Source organism: Protopterus annectens, chromosome 1.part1 (assembly GCF_019279795.1).
Source record: "Protopterus annectens isolate FY-2018-M chromosome 1.part1, PAN1.0, whole genome shotgun sequence".
NCBI lineage: Eukaryota > Metazoa > Chordata > Ceratodontiformes > Protopteridae > Protopterus > Protopterus annectens.
The window spans coordinates 1,630,285,178-1,630,302,677 of NC_056726.1; the positions used below are offsets into that span (position 1 = coordinate 1,630,285,178).

At 42.9% G+C, this 17,500-nt stretch overlaps 1 protein-coding gene across 1 annotated transcript in view; it reads right to left on the reverse strand.

Moving 5' to 3' along the window:
• The window catches only part of CDCA8 (cell division cycle associated 8), a gene marked incomplete in the record, with an annotated part of 717,361 nt that overhangs the window by 460,154 nt on the left and 239,707 nt on the right, over window positions 1-17,500 (reverse strand). The window contains 1 exon segment of the mRNA XM_044083643.1: window positions 16,850-16,907. Coding sequence (XP_043939578.1) covers window positions 16,850-16,907 — 58 coding nt within the window.

Sequence of the window (17,500 nt, forward strand, 5' to 3'; positions counted from 1 at the left end):
TGACCCTGACCTTGAGTAGCATCTTACCCTCACCAAGAATGATGCCACAATATGAAGACAAGATGATCAATTTCAACAATTGGCGTAAGTACTGGTGTCATTCAAAGGGGATCCAATGCCTGTCAGCTTGGGATGATATGCTCGACAAGCCACGATGCTTCGCTAGGGATGGCTTGCACCTGTCACCCCTGGGCTTTCGGATATTGGCAAAGGCTCTTGCTACCCCCATAGTGCCTTTTTTAGGCAAGGCTCAAAAGACAAACCCACCTCCATAGGTATCACAAGGGGTAAGAAACTAAGAGTAATGCTACTCAACGCCAGAAGTCTAAACCTCAAGATGCACGCACTCGAAACTCTCCTTAGCATGGAGAACATCGATATCAGTGCAGTAACAGAAAACTGGTTCAGGGCTCCCAAGAGCACCCCAGCACTACCAGGTTATACCTCATACCATACTTTTCTGCCCCAAAACTTGGACCGAACCACAAAAGGAGGGGGAGTATCGATATTCATCAAAGATACCCACACCTCCAGGTTGGCGGCAAAGCACGAAGCATCAGAGACAATCCATGTGCAACTAACAGTGGGTAAAACTGCCTTCCAGTTTATAGCCTGCTACAGACCACCCTCCCAAACCCAGGAACCCCACTCGGCCTTCCTGAGAACACTGGAAAATATGAAGGTCTCTCCAAACACCATTATATTGGGCGACTTCAACTACCCAAACATAGACTGGGAGCATTACTCTAGCTCCAACACCCTAGCCCAAAGGTTCCTAGAATTTATAAACTCAAATGCTATGGAACAACTTGTTACCACTCCCACAAGAAGGGAAAACATACTGGACCTGATCCTCACCAACATGGGGACTCTATGCTCCAGACCAGAAGTGTATCCCTCACTGGTAAGATCAGACCATAAACTAATCTCACTGGATATTCACATCCCGATCCCACCCCCTGCCCAGAAAACCACAGTGAAAAACTTCTCTAAAGCAAATTTCACACTCCTCAAAACTGAGGTGGAATCCTTCAAAGCCCCCGGGTCTGTGGAAAATACGGCCCAGACCGCAGAATCCTTTATAAATGCATTTTATTAACACCTTCAGGAATGCATGGATCATGCGATCCCATATAAAACCAAGACCCAATCCTCCAAAGGCAGACGTCCAGTCTGGTGGACCTCAGCCATAAACAAACTGTACAATAGAAGGAGGAAGCTACTAAATGATAGAGCAAAATCCCAAAAAGGGAAGGCATCACTGATCAGTATTAGCAAAAAACTACGGGCACACATAAAATTGTCTAAGGCCAGCTTCGAGAGAGAAATTGCACAGGACACTAAGGATAATCACAAGGCTTTCTTTAGTTATGTTAGGAACCTGGGTGGTAATTCCCAGATATGCTCAGAATTAGTCCAAAATGACAAAAAAATACACCAAACCTACAGACAGTGCCAACATCCTAGCTGACAGGTTCAGCGCAAACTCCCCCCCCCCCACCAAAAGGGCAAATATCTATCCCAGCAGAGTGCTGCCTCCCTGACATCTCAGGTGCTCAGGTAAGAGCCGCCCTCTCCAAAGCAAAAAACACAGCATCAATGGGACCAGACGGTGTCCCGGGCTGCGTCCTACATGAATTCCAAGAAGAGCTAAACCCAAACATAAAACTACTGTTCAGTCTCAGCCTTACTACAGGATATGTGCCCAAAGAGTGGTGTACCGCAACAGTGGTCCCTCTCCATAAAGGTGGTGCCTCAACGGATCCTGGAAACTATCGCCCCATAAGCCTGACTAGCTTGGTCTGCAAAGCTATGGAAAGGATCATCATGGACCTCATAAATAAAGATATTGAGGACCTACAGACACTGGATCCTACCCAGTTTGGCTTTAAGGGCAGATCCTGCCTCTTAAACCTGGTTGACTTCTTTGAAACAGTCACCAAGGCCATTGACGAAGGGAAGGTGGTCCACACAGCCTATCTGGACCTCGCAAAAGCCTTCGATACAACACCCCACTTGAGCATTATAGATAAGCTCACCAGCTTAAATATAAACCCCTATGTCACTAGATGGGTTGCAAACTGGCTCAAGGACAGAACCCACATGGTTAGAATTGCTGGAGCCATGTCAGACTCCAAACCATTTACAATGTTACAACTGTTTCATGTACATGGACAACCCTCTCCTCCTCCAAACAGGTTCAAATATATGTGAGAGATGCAACTATTTAGCCAAACTGGAGGCTGAGCTCTCTCATCTCAAAACTGGTGTAACCAGTCAGGAGGAGAAGGTAACCTCACACAACACAATTCCAGTATCACATAGTCTCACCACATCAGCAAACCAAACACATAAATACACAAAAACATATTCGGAGGCTCTAAATAAAAATCTACCTAAGCAACAGAGACCTCCAAAGCAGACATCCAAGCAAACACTACCTCAAAACAAAACACACACAACACATAACCCACAAAATCAGTGTGCCAAGCAGCCACAGCCCTTAAGGCTGAATAACACACCTGATACTCTTGTTATAGGTGACTCCACCGAATCCCATTCGGCTTTCCTGAAAACATTGGAGAACATGAAGATCTCTCCGAACACCATTATACTGGGCGACTTCAACTACCCAAACATTGACTGGAAGCACTACTCAAACCCCAGCACCTTAGCCCAAAGATTCCTGGAAATTATAAACTCAAATGCTATGGAACAACTAGTCACCAGTCCCACAAGAGGGGACAACATACTAGACCTGATCATTACCAACATGGGGACTCTATGCTCCACACCAGAAGTATATCCCTCATTGGTAAGATCAGACCATAAATTAATTTCACTGGATGTCCACATCCAGACCACACCCCAAGCCCAGAAAACCACAGTGAAAAACTTCTCCAAAGCGAACTTCTCAAAACCTAAGTGGAATCCTTCAAGGCCCCAGGGCCAGTGGAAACTACAGCCCAAACTGCAGAATCCTATATAAATGCATTCTACGGACATCTCCAGGAATGCATGGATCATGCTATCCCAAACAAAACCAAGAACCAATCATCCAAAGGCAGGCGTCCAGTCTGGTGGACCCCTGCCATAAATAAACTGTACAACAGAAGGAGGAAGCTACTACATGATAGAGCAAAATCCCTAATAGGGAAGGCATCTCTGATCAATACTAGCAAAAAATTACGATCCCTCATAAAATCCTCCAAGGCCAGCTTCGAGAGAAAAATTGCACAGGACACCAAAGACAATCATAAGGCTTTTTTCAGTTATATTCCAGGATGGCTGAGCGGAGGCAATAATTCCAATGCTGTTGACACCAGTATGAAGATTTATTTCACCAAGATACACGAACACACAACGTTTAACACAAGCGCTTTCACTCGGTTCCTACCGAGCTTTATCAAGTACAATGAAAGCAGCATAAATGGCAGTTTATATACATTCACTTAATTCAATCTAATTTGTTACATATGCAAATGATTTCTTAAAGTTGTAATGTTTGGTATTTTAAAAAATATTTGTTTAAAAAATGTAAAGGATAATTTGTGCATTGTATCCTTATAACTTAAAGTGCTATAAGTTATAAGGATACAATGCACAAATTATCCTTTACATTTTTTAAACAAATATTTTTTAAAATACCAAACATTACAACTTTAAGAAATCATTTGCATATGTAACAAATTAGATTGAATTAAGTGAATGTATATAAACTACCATTTATGCTGCTTTCATTGTATTGATAAAGCTCGGTAGGAACCGAGTGAAAGCGCTTTGTGTTGTGTGTCGTATCTTGGTGAAATAAATCTTCATACTGGTGTCAACAGCATTGGAATTATTGCCTCCGCTCAGCCATCCTGGAATTTTGTGTTTTTGGTTTTTGGTGCTTCTAACCTCTTTCTTGGCTTTTTTCAGTTATGTTAGAAACCTGGGATGCAACTCCCAGACTTGTTCTGAGTTGATTCTAAACGACAAGAAATACACTGAACCCACAGACATCGCCAATATCCTGGCAGACCGGTTCAGTGCAAACTCCCCCCCACCCCCCAAAAGAGCAAGTATCTATCCCGGCAGAGGGCTGCCTCCCAAACATCTCAGATGCTCAGGTGAAGGCTGCCCTCTCCAAAGCAAAAAACACTGCTTCCATGGGACCAGATGGCGTCCCAGGTTGCGTCCTACATGAACTACAAGAGGAACTAATCCCTCAAATAAAACAGCTATACAATCTCAGCCTCACTACAGGATATGTGCCCAGAGAATGGCGTACAGCAACAGTGGTCCCACTCCACGAAGGTGGAGCCTCTACGGACCCTGGAAACTATCGCCCCATAAGCCTGACTAGCTTAGTCTGCAAGGCTATGGAGAGGGTCATCATGGAGCTCATAAACAAAGACATTGGGGACCAACAGACACTAGATCCTATCCAGTTCAGCTTTGTCAAGGGCAGATCCTGCCTTTTGAACCTGGTTGACTTCTTTGAAACAGTCACCAAAGCCATAGATGAAGGGAAGGTAGTCCACACAGCCTATCTGGCCCTTGCAAAGGCATTTGACACAATACCCCACTCGGGCATCATAGATAGCTTATCTATGATGCCCGAGTGGGGTATTGTTTCAAATGTTTGACACAATACCCCACTCGGGCATCATAGATAAGCTATCTAGCTTAAATATAAACCCCTATGTCACAAGATGGGTCGCAAACTGGCTCAAAGACAGAACCCACAGAGTGAGAGTTGCTGGAGCCATGTCAGACTCGAAACTGGTCACAAGTGGCGTCCCACAGGGTTCTGTCCTGGGACCACTCTTGTTCGGTATATACTTTTCCGAGGTACAGGCAAACGTGGGAGGACTATGGCTCACCAAGTTTGCAGACTACTGCAAACTGGGCGCCATAATCAACTCTCCAGCTGACACAAACATCCTTCAAAGAGGGCTCACAGAGACAGATAACTGGTGCCAGCGCCATGGTTTAAAGCTAAACGCCAAAAAATGTATAGTCATACCCTTTGGCAAAAACAATGTGCCCACAAATTACCACATAGGCGGAAACCCATTAAGTACAGAGAAAGTTATTAGGGACCTGGGGACCCAAGTTGATAGCAATCTCTCCTTTGAAAACCACATTGCCAAAGTGGTTAGAAAGACCTTCTACATAGCCCACCTCATCACAAAGGGTTTCACATCTAGATCAAGAGAGGTAATCGTGCTCCTTTATTCATCTCTCATCAGGCCCATCATAGAATACAATGCCCCTTTTGGGATGTACCTTACCCGACACCTGCAGCAATTAGAAAGACCCCAAAAGTATCTCACCAAGAGGATCAAGGGTCTCAAACAGATGCCATATGCTGCTCGGTTAAAAAAACTCCAGCTCTACTCAGTTGCATACCGCCTACTTCGAGGCGATCTATGCCTGACATACAAAGCTATGTCAAATCCAGAATTAATGGACATGCTCCACCTCAGTAAATCTAAATCCCTTAGAGCCACACGCTCGAGGGACTTGAACCTCAGCACAGAAATAAATAGAACTTGCTGGAAGGACAGGTTCATAACCCAGAGGCTCCCTTCGCTCTGGAATAGACTTCCAGTTCATGTGAGGCAGAGCACCTCACTGAATCTCTTCAAGAAGAATCTCGATAAGTGGATGGGGGATCGTAGGTTTGTCCCAGGGATTACTCCTGTGTCACTATTAGACAGAGGCACAGTAAACTAAACCTTAAAAAGGGCACAGTATACTCAAATCAAGGGGTGGCGTAAGCCATACAGAATCGGGCTAGGCTTATAATTGCCCCAGGGCAGATAGCCTAGTATGAACCTATGAACCTATAGATTATATATATATATATATATATATATATATATATATATATATATATATACACACACAAATATAAATATATATATATATATATACACACACACACACACACACACACACACACACACACACACACACACACACACACACACACACACACACACACACACACACACACACACACACACACACACACACACACACACACACACACACCCTGTCTTTGTGAAAAACTAGGTATGGAGGGCGAACACATAGTGTATGATGTTCTGAAACACGTCTGGCAGAAGTAATAGCAACTAAGAAAAGAGATTTCCAAGAGAGAAACTTCAAGGAACATGATGCTGCTGGTTCAAAGGATGGCAGTATCAAGGAGGCAAGAAACAAATTAAGATCCCAAGGTGGTAGTGGCTCTTTCACTGGGGGTCTAAATAGAGATGTACGTCTCATGAAGGCCTTACAGAGTTTGTGAGACATTATGCTGGAGTTAGAAACTCCAACATGAAAATTTGAAATGGCAGCCAGTTGTACTCTGATGGTAGCAGCCACTGCACCAGAATGAAACAGTTCTGCTAGGAAATCCAAAATGCTGCTCAATGCAAGATGCATACCATTTTTAGACAGAGAGGTCCATCATGTATCTATACATACAGTTCAGAAAGGTACGTCTCAGGTCATTTAAGTCCACGTGGACTATGATAGAATCATACTGGCACCTGTGGTCCAATGGCTGAGTGAGTGTGACTTTGTGGATCTTGGCTCTAGATAAGCAACTGACTATTCTTCTCATCTAGTCTGGTGAGTGGGTCCATCTGTATGTCAAACAAATGGCGTCATCTATGACAACAGTCCTCAGTAAATTGTTTGCCTTTTGGGTTTTTTTTAAGAGTCCATTAGGTGTAGGCTTGTGTGTGGTGTTTGTTGTCGCTTTTGGGTATGTGCTTTAGAGATTGCTGAGGACCGACATTGCCATTTGCAGGTTTAGGAGGTCTTCAAGGTTTGGGGAAAAAAAATTGCTTTTAAGTACCTCAGCATATGATGGTCTGTGTGTGGACACTACCTATGGTGGATGAAGTAGTGTGTGTGTTCTTGGCAACCTTGTTTGTGTGAAATTTTTTCCCCCAGTGAAATGGTTTATGTACATCTCTCACATACTATGTTCCCCATTCAAGGCACTAGAGAGATCAGAGCAGTTTTAACCACCACTACACTTCTTTTAGCAAGACAGATTAGAAGTTTCTTCTTCCTGCATCTATATGTGAAAGGAAGTATAGTTCCAATCGTACGTCATCCAAAAAGGGTCCCCAGTATTACAAAACAGGGACAGAAAGAAGGGGTAGATGTGGTTTTATTTTTATTATTAGCCAGTTAAACTCAAACCGCAGAAATATCTCTTCAGGAGCTACCTAGGAGCACTGTCTAGTTAAAGTGACTTCCTCAGAGATCACACAGAAGATAATCGCGATACTGGGCTTGATCTCCTCAATCTCCAAGATGAACCTTGTTAAACAGCCTCCAGCCTTAACACTCTGTGCTAAACTGCACAAAGGTTGATAAAAATTCTTAACTTAATACTGGTGCATAGCTTTACAGGTAAATACTAGGCTATCGGTCAGCAGACTGTTGTAAAGTCTAGTCAATGTTCAGAAGAGAGAATCAAACCATGTACTTTTCATCTATGACGTTAATACATTAACCACTATGCCAACCGTCCTTTGATAAGATTAAAGTATGAATTAATTCAATATTATGAAGCGTTATGTAAAACTGTTTCATAGAGAATATGGGTAATGAAGAGGAAGACAGCATGATGCATTGAAAGTCAAAGCAGGAATCAAATCTATATCCTCACAACTCAAATCTACTCACTACATTAAAATATTTACAATGAGGTTGCATCAAATGCCAAGTTTAGCAGTTACTGCAGAGGGTTAAGACTGATCACTAGATCCAGTAATACAGGCTCAATTCCCTCAGTCCTCATTTACCTACTTTGTCACCTAAAAGTCACTTGCACAGTTCTTGGGAACTAGGAATTTGGGCTTGATTTCTTAGTGGTACCCTGCACTGCAAGCCTAGTAGAGACTTCGGTAATTTTAGGTGAGGGGTTGGCATAATGGTCTTTATCTCACAGATTAGTACAGGGTTTGATTCTAGCCTCTGATTATTGGCCAAGTTTGTTACAGTTTGCAGACTGATAAACTAGTATTTATCTATGAATCATGTCTTATGCAATCATTTTCATAAAGCAGCTTCACAACCCAAAGTATCGTCTTCCATTATTTCTCTAACCTGTTAACTCATACGTCTCTGCTATTACGTATATAGAATTGCTTTTGCAGTCAAGAAAAATGCAGCATTAAGCTGACAAAGAAGGAAACACATTTGTGTTGAATTATGCAAGTATGAATTCTCTATAAATTCAGCTGACGTTTGCATTCTTTATGATTAACATTATGTACTGCAGAGTAACTAAAGGATTCCATCTAATTGCAGCATAGCATTAAGGCTGTGAACTCTCGTTCCTGTGTGTGGTACAGGGGCTTGATTCTCTCAGCTCTCATTCACCTACTGTGTGACCTTGAGTAAGTCACTTAACCGAACATTGCTCCCCAGTCACCCCTGAAAAACGACGTAACCAGGTAGGCCAACTGGACCCACAAAACAGGTATATTTTCTTTTAGTTTACAATGCACATAACATGCATGCATAAATTCATTTAAAATACAAAGCTACAAGTTCATAAAGAATGACATTTATGAATTGTTCAACTGAAGATAGCCTGGACTAGGAATGCTTCACCAATGCAACAATGGGAAACTACATTTACATTCCTTGACTGTGGGGAAAGCAAGTATCAGGTAAATCTGTATTGATGAAACAACTGAAGAGTTGAAAAAATTAGAAAACAATAAATACAAGCTCATCGGCCTTCTGCAATGGAGAATGGTTGAGATTGCCTTTTCTGTAATCCCCCCCGAGTCACATTTCTGTCTCTCATCCCAAATAGGCCTATGAGGAGAGACATTTGACACCCGCTGCTTCTAGAAACACTCAAGTCAGAAAAACTTTCCTGCCGCTGAAAGGTACCAAAGGCAATTAGTTTGTTTAGGAAACAAATGGATTAGGCCTGCACGGGTCCAGAAATCACCCAGCTAATCAGCTTCATTTTAAAAGTAGGTTAGAGCTGTGGTCATCTAACAAGCTTCAGGTTTGTAGCTTTGGCACAATTCCCTCAATACCCACTTCCTGATTATACGATTCTGAATAAGTCACAAAACCAGATGTTGTACCCAAGATCACCCATAAGAGTGGGCACATATGCCCAACAGGCTTACATAAATGAGTCAAATAAATTAGATAAATTCTGCTATAAGAATATGAAAACAAGAGGAGACACGTGGAAGGTAGTCAGATGACTAACTGAAAGTAATGAATGGGAGACTAAAGCCAGATGTTTAAGTACAGGAAAACAATGCAAGCATCTGCATACCAATAGAATAGGAGATTTGAAAGGTCTCGGGCACTGCAGAGCTCCCATATCAAAAGGGTCAGGATTATAATGGTCAATGCCATCTAGGCTCTAAGCATGACTGTGGCAAAATGACTAGACAGGATCCTTACAATTGGGGTTGTGTTTGACATTTTGGATGGATATATGAAAAACAAGGAAGAGGAGTGCTTATTTCTCTTGAACTAAAATAATCCATTTCCTAGCATGCATACTTTTCAATGTTGTTTGTGCTGCCAGTGTTCTCAGGCTGTCCTATTTGATAAAAAGAAAGTAGCCACTTCTGCCTCAATTTTAGCCAACTTTTTGGCACAGAGTTTCCAGTGGCTTTGCAGAATCTGCAAGTGAGTAGTTTTATAAAATTCCATACCAGTTCTTTAAAACTGTGTGCCATGTTTAAAACATAAGGCACAGTGAATGCTGACTGGGTACAATCAGTTTTCCACAGCACAGATAAAAGGCAGAAAACAATAGATAAGCTCATCGTCCTTCTGCAATGCAGAATGGTTGAGATTGCCTTTTCTGTAACCCCCCCAGTCACATTTCTCTCTCTCATTCCAAATAGAGAAGTTTGGATGCGTTCTGTCATCACACCTCGGTGTCATTTAATGGCCTAGGAGAGGAAAGCTCTCCCAGCTCCAACTTTATTCAGTTCAATTTCGATCCATTGTGTGGGCAGATCCTGCAAAACAGAAAATAAAATCACAATCTACAACATACAAAATATATACTTGCCTGATGACAGGTAAGCCCATCCTCAACAGCAAGATAGGATGCCTGAACATAGAGGGAAAGGAAGTGCAATAAGCAGTTACTGCAGAAGGCCCTCTCATGCATAAAATGATAAAGTAAATAGGTTCATTGGTAAGTGTGCTAGGCTATTGGCCCTAGGGCTTATATAAGCCTAGCCAAAAAGATACCCTGGCTTTGGCCACCCAAGAAAATTATTTTCCTGTGCCCCTGTCGAGCAGAGCCACAGAGGTGATCCCTGGGGTGGTTGTTGCTTTTCTTTCGGCTTTTCACAGTTAGGGGTCGCCACAGCGAACTATGGTCCGCTAATGATTGGCAGTAGATTTTTATGGTGCCGAGGTGCCAGCCCGATGCCCAGCCTTCAAAGAAGGCACGCCCATTCACGCATGTCTTTCGAATGCCACTCTACCATGGGGAGGACATGCAGACTCCACACAGAAGGCGCTCCAGCTGAGAATCGAACGGGAGAACCTCTTGCTGTGAGGCGACAATGTTACCGCTGCACCACCGCGGCTTAACAGGTGATCCCCGTGGTGAATTTCCTACTTCTCATCCATTCATCAAGATTTTACTTGGGAGTGCTAATGAGGAGCTTTGTTTGATATCGACACGTAGTTTGTTCCAGAGTATGGGAAGTCTCTAGGACAGGAATCTATCCCTCCAGCATGTTCTGTTTATTGTGGTGACAGAGTTTAGGTCCTTAGAGCGTGTAGCTCGAAGGGATTGGGATTTCTTTAAGTGGAGATGTCCAACTGCTCTGGGTTCGACATAGATTTGTATGTTAGACAGAGATCGCCTCTGAGTAGGCGATATGCGACAGAGTACAGCTGGAGTTTTTTTAAAATGGTCGGCATAGGGCATCTGTTGAGGCTGTTAATCCTCTTTGTGAGGTATTTCTGTGGCCTTTCCAGTTGTTGTACATGCCTTGTGAGGTACATACCAAAAGGGGTGTTGTACTCTATAATGGGTCTAATGAGTGACGAGTAGAAGGGAACAATGGCCTCTTTTTTCCTGGATCAGAAACTTTTTCTGATAAGGTGTGCCATGTAAACGGCTTTCCTGACTATTGTGGCGATGTGATTGTCAAACAAGAGACTACTGTCCACCTGTGTCCCAAGGTCTCTTATCACACTTTCGGTGTTAAGTAGACTACCACCTATATGGTAGCTCATGGGTACAGAGTTTTTACCAAAGGGGATGATGATGCACTTTTTGGCATTGAGCTTGTGGCCATGGTTTTGACACCAGGCGTCCGTCTCAGTGAGACCCTTTTGTACGATGTCCACAACTTTAGGAGTTTTGATTATGGCTCCTAGTTTGCAGTCATCTGCGAACTTCGTTATCCAAAGACCTTCTGTGTTCGCCTGTACTTGTCATTGGTCTGAAGTCGAATTTGGAGTCTGCTACTTTTCAAAGTGTGGGTTCTGTCAGTGAGTCAGTTGGCAACCCGTCTTGTGACATAGTGATTTATACCTAGTTTAGTGAGTTTACCTATGATTCCAGAGTGGGGGATGGTGTCAAAAGCCTTGGTGAGATCTAGATAGACTGTGTGAACTACCTTACCCTCGTCTACGGCTTTGGTGACTGCTTCAAAGAAGTCTATCAGGTTTAGGAGACATGATCTGCCTTTTACAAACCTGAACTGGGTGGGGTCCAGAGTTTAGAGATTACCAATGTCTTTGACAATTTCCATGATGATACGTTCCATGGCCTTGCAGACCAGGCTCGCTAATGGGGTGGTAGTTCCCGGGGTCCTTTGTGGAGTGGGATAACCGTCGCTGTGCGCCATTCAGTGGGCACAAAGGCTGAAGTGAGACTATGAATGAACATGGTGCTGAGGTGGGGTGCCAGTTCATTCTGTAATTCATGTATAACATAGGCTGGGATGTTGTCAGGTCCCATGGATGCTGTGTTCTTGGCTTTGGAGAGTGTGGGTGGGTGGGGGGGGGGGTAAAGTTAGCACTGAACCTACCTGCCAGGATGTTGGTAATATCAGTTGGTTCTGTATATTTAGTGCCATTGTGCTGTAACTCAGAGCAGATCTGAGTGTTGCCATTGAGATTCTTGACATAGCTATAGAATGCTTTGTGGTTGTCTTTAGAATCAGTGACAATTTTGTTTAACTAGCTTTGGAGGATTTTATGAGGGATCATAGCTTCTTACTGAGGCTGACCAGGGAGTTCTTCCAATCATGGGATTTTACTCTTTTGCAACAGTTTCTTTCTTCTGTTGTACAGTTTGTTTATGGCAGGGGACCACCAGATTGGCTTCCTCTTTTTTGGAGGATAGCACGATCCATGCACTTGTGTAAGTGCTTATAAAGTGCATTTGTGTAGGATTCAGCAGTCGTATCTCTATTGTACGCCTGCATGGGTGTCGTGAAGTTTGCCAATTCTGTCTTACAAAGCATGAAGTTGGCTTTGGAGAAATTATTTTTACAGTGGTTTCCCTAATGGTGGGTGGGGGTGGGATGTGGATGTCTAGGGTGATTAGCTTGTGGTCGGATCTGACCAAAGAGGAACTGACCTCTGGTGTGGAACACAGGTCGCCCAAGTTGGTAATGACCAGGTGTAGTATATTGCTGCCCCTGGTGGCGGTGTGGATAAGTTGATCCAAGGAGTTGGAATTTATGAATTCCAGAAAACATTGAGCAAAAGAGTTGGTACACGAGTAGTGTTCCCAATTAATGGTGAGGCAGTTGAAATCATCCATTATTAGGGTGTTGGGTTGTACCCTAATATTTTCCAGTGTATCAATAAATGAGAAGTGGGAATCCTGGGGCATGGTGGGGGATCTGTAGCAAGTTGCAATTTGGACTGCGGTCTTGCCCAGAGTTAGTTGCACTTGGATAACCTTGGATGCATTATTCTGAGCAACTAGCATGGAGGTGTGGATATCCTTAATGAATATGGACACACCTCTGCCTTTAGTGTTTCGGTCCAGGTTACATGGCCGAAAGGTGTGGTATGAATTATAGCCTGGTAATGCAGGGGTGCTCTCTGGAGCCTTGAACCAGATCTCTGTCACTGCACAGATGTCAGTGTTCTCCATTTTAAGGAGTGCCTCAAGTGAATGCATTCTGAGGTTTAGACTTCAAGCATTGAGTAGCATTACCCTCAGATTTTGCTTGGTTGTACCTGTTACAGTGGTGAATTTGTCATTGGAACCTTGCCTAAAAAAAGGCATTATAGGGGTGGCAAAAGCCTTAGCCATTATCCAAAATCTCAAGGGCGACAGGTGCAGGCAAACTCTGGCAAAGCATCGTGGTGTCTATCATGTCATCCCAGGCAGACAGATACTGGACCCCCTTAGAATGACACCAGAAGCTTAGCCAATTGCTGAAGTCAATCATTTTGTCCTTGTACTGTGGTATCATTCTGGGTGATGGCAGGATGCTACTCAGGGATAGGGTCATACCTGCCTGGGCAAGATCGGAGAGCTCCTCCATGTTTCTTTTCATGTAGTCCAGAGAGGTACGTCTCAGGTCATTCACACTAACATGGACAATGACAGTCTCATATTTGTACTTGCTGTGGAGTGACCCAAGTGCGTGTGTTATGTGGTGGATCCTGGCACCCGACAGGCAGCTGACAGTAACTTTCTCCTTGTTTAGCCTGGTGAGTGGAACATCAGTGTGCCTGACAATAGAGTCACCTATGACTACAGTGTTGGGTAAATTGTATTGCTTTATGGGCTGTGGTTGAGTGGCACACTGAGTTTGTGGGCTGTGTGTCATTTGGTTGTGTTGGAGGGTGAAGGTTGCTTGCGTTTCTGCTTTGGAGGTGTCTCTTGCTTGAGCATATTTTTATTGAAAGCCTTTGCGAATGTCGGTGTGTGTTTTGTGTTTCTATGTGTGTGTTTTGATGGTGTAGGTTTTGAGGAACTATGTGAGGAGTGTGGTGTGGTGCAAGTATTTACCTTCTCCTCTTGACCATCTAGTCCAGTCTTGGGTGAAGAGAGCTTGCTTCCAGTTTGGCTATTTAAGTGCATCTCTCACAACTTGTAGTGTTGGGTGGTAGGAGGAGAGGGTTGTCTGTGTACATGAGGCAATTGCTGCATTGCCCCAAGATCCCCAGATTCATCGGGTAGACAGGAGAAAACACCGGGAGCTGACCCTTAGACATGCTGTTTTTCTCTAGACAAACATCAACGGCCCTCTATTGCAGTAATTGTGGATTCTCCAAAGCACTAAATTGTAAAACTCTTTAGGAGGCCAGAGTAAGAGGATGCTCAAGTTGCAAAAGCTCAGAAAGAGAAAATCCTGTAACACTGAGAACTGAAGGGGGGACGACTCACGAAAATCATAACCCAAACGATAACGCCTGGTGAAGGAGAAAAAAAAAAGTGAAGTTACAGTACAGATATACTCAAAAACAAGTTTAGAAGCAAACAGAAACAACCAAATCTCAAGGTGAATTAAGACAGCATTTTGCAAAAAGTAGTTCATTACCAGATAGCAAAATACAGTGCAGTTGGCAATTCACTTGGACAGGGTCCGTTTGCCAAAACATCACCCCCTCCCTACCCTGAAGTAAAGAGGTCAAATAATTTTTCAATCTTCTTAAATTTATGCTCACTCTTCATGTAAAACCTGAGCACACATCCAAGGTGTAAAGTGCCCCTCCCCAATACGGCTTCTTTGACTGCAAAAATATATACAACCAGGTGAATGGACTGGTTTAAGGAAATTTTAACACCATTTGCATGAGGAAACATGAGTTACTCTTCCTGCAGGTAAGGATTTGAAGCTTAAAATCCTTGGAAACAGATGGGGCAGCTACCAGCAACAGCATTTTCCAAGTGCAAAACTCTGAAGCCACAGAAAGTAGGTTAAAAATGCAGGATGGCCAAAGCCCGTCGATCTTAAGTTATCTCAAGAATTAAAAAAGCTTTTCAAAGGTTGGCACAGATGTAGAAAGCCTTTTAGGTACTCTTTTGACCAAGAGATGCTACGACACAGCCCTGTCCCCTTCATCACAATTGGTGAAATAGCCAATACCTGCACTCTGACCATGAGTAAGTGAGACCCAAATCATGTAAGTGTCTTGGATCAGAGCTAAAAGTCTGACCAACTTCAACTATGCCTTTCTTGGTCACCACAGCATAAGAACTGGTCTTGTTCTTTCAGTCATAATTAAGCAGAAGGAACAGTGAGAAAAGGAGTGAAGGAAACAAACATGGTTTAAGTGCAGGAAAGTCCCATGCCATGAAAGAGGAAATACATCCATCATCATTAACTCTCCCTTGCTCTGCTGACCAAGACAGAACATGAAAGTACATATTCCCGAGTGGTAAACAAGTCACTCTTCAGGGTAATCCAATTTATGAAGTCCTTGATGAGACAGTATCCTCACATCCTCAGCTCGAAGTGAGAACTTAAACTGTGGTGCCAGGAGCTTGTCAGCACACTTATTTCTTTGGGGATGTAAAAAACTATATGGGTGATTTCCCTGTCCAATACACAACACCACTCACGCAGTCACTGCAAAAAAGGTACAAATGACCACTGCCCTATTTGCTAACTTATGTGTTATTTCCTAACACCATGGCCTGTTAGGCTGACAGTACAAGGAGGAGATGTAGCTTTTGCTCCTTTTCTAGACCTTTCAAAGCTCTTCAACTATCTGTTGGGTTGAACGAACAATGGAACCAGGGGAAGCATTCACCAGAAACAGTACTGAGACTCCAGAAGAAAAACCCACAAATTTCTGCAGATACATATGCATCCAGTGTCTCTCCTCAACCTGTGCAAAATATGGGAAGGGGAGGGATAAGAATCCCTAACTCCTATGTATAACCACCAAAACTTACATCAGGATACTCGAGGACCATCCATAAAGGTATAGGAATGGCTCAACTATGGAGAGTCAAATATGCTGTAGAATGTGACCCACTCTCTCCAGATGGCTGACAGGGTTGCATCTTTACATCATTTTTTTTCCTCTAAAGACAGCAAGATCAATCAATAATCAATTGGCCATATTCAAGAACTCCAAGACTATGTCAAAAATAGAAGTAACTGAAAGATGATGTGACCAACATCTAGCTTCAACCTTTTTCGATCTTCTCTTTACACTCTGGTAACACCTTGTGATCTTGTGAGGGACGATCCTAACAGCCACTCTGCTAGACAGCAACTGCTGCCATCATAAGGAAACTGAAAGGGGCATACAATTTTTCTGTCTCCTTCATTGAGTGACCAGGTTGAATTACCATCACTTATGGTACAAATCATTAGAGCAGTGTGCGGCTGAATTGGGATCTGGCAGCTAAAGGAACACTTTAAAGGTTTCAGCTTCTCAGATAGGAAATAACAGACATTTTCTAAAGAAAAGTTAGGCTCTAAAGCCATTAAAAAATATTGAGTGCACTCTTAGATGACAAAAGGTACGTACAGCTGCAGGTATGGGACAGAGAAAAGTACTATCAAGTGCTGTTCTACACGAGATGAAACCCCAACAGATACCCAGTATACAAGGCCTCCAAATTCGGATCAACAAAGTTGTCACAACACATTGAAGGTTTATGGGAACACGTATGAAGTAGAAATCTGGTCTATGTGAATAGCTGAAAAAACTGCACAAAAGGTAGATGGACAACCTCTTCTAGGTCAGTCAGCACTGGCTGGGCTAGTCAGTCTTTAGGCTCTGAGAACAGAAAGGTGTCAAGGTTTTTTAGAACGTGAAGACAATTACATTCCTGATTTACCTAAACATTTAGAAATGCATTAAACAAATACACTGTATTAGAAAAACTGACCTTTTCTGGTAGACTTAATTGGAATGTGAGCCACCTCTGCTTTAATGTTCAGACCAGTCTTAAAGAAAAAAAGAAAAAAAAAATTAATACAACAGTTGTCACTGTGCACTTAAACTTTCTTCAATAGCCTACTGCTAAAGTTAATGATAGTTCGCTTGGTCAACAGAACAAAAACAATTCAAAAGAAAACTACGAAAGGGGGAAAAGGTTATGTCTAATGTATACAGCTAAATCTTTCCAATCTCTCACTGTAATTCTATAATTTAAAAACAATAATGGTAATGCATGTGCCAGCATGCAACTCCCATGAAATCATGCCTCAAAGCTTAACAGTTAGACCTGACAGGTATTTCACTATGTCTCATAAGCTGATAAACACAGGGAAATACAACTATGTCTATAGTCATCTTAGTAGTAAAATACAACTGGGCATATTAATTTACAGATTGCCTGCCATCTGGCTTATTTTTTCCAGCATAGTGCCTGCCATCTGGCTTATTTTCTCCAGCATAGTGCCTGCCATCTGGCTTATTTTTCCCCAGCATTTGTAAGTATCCTCACTATGAGATGACATCTATCTTATACTGGGGGGCTACTGTTAGCAGATGTTTGCCGTTATATAAAGCTGAAGATACCTCACACCATCCTTCA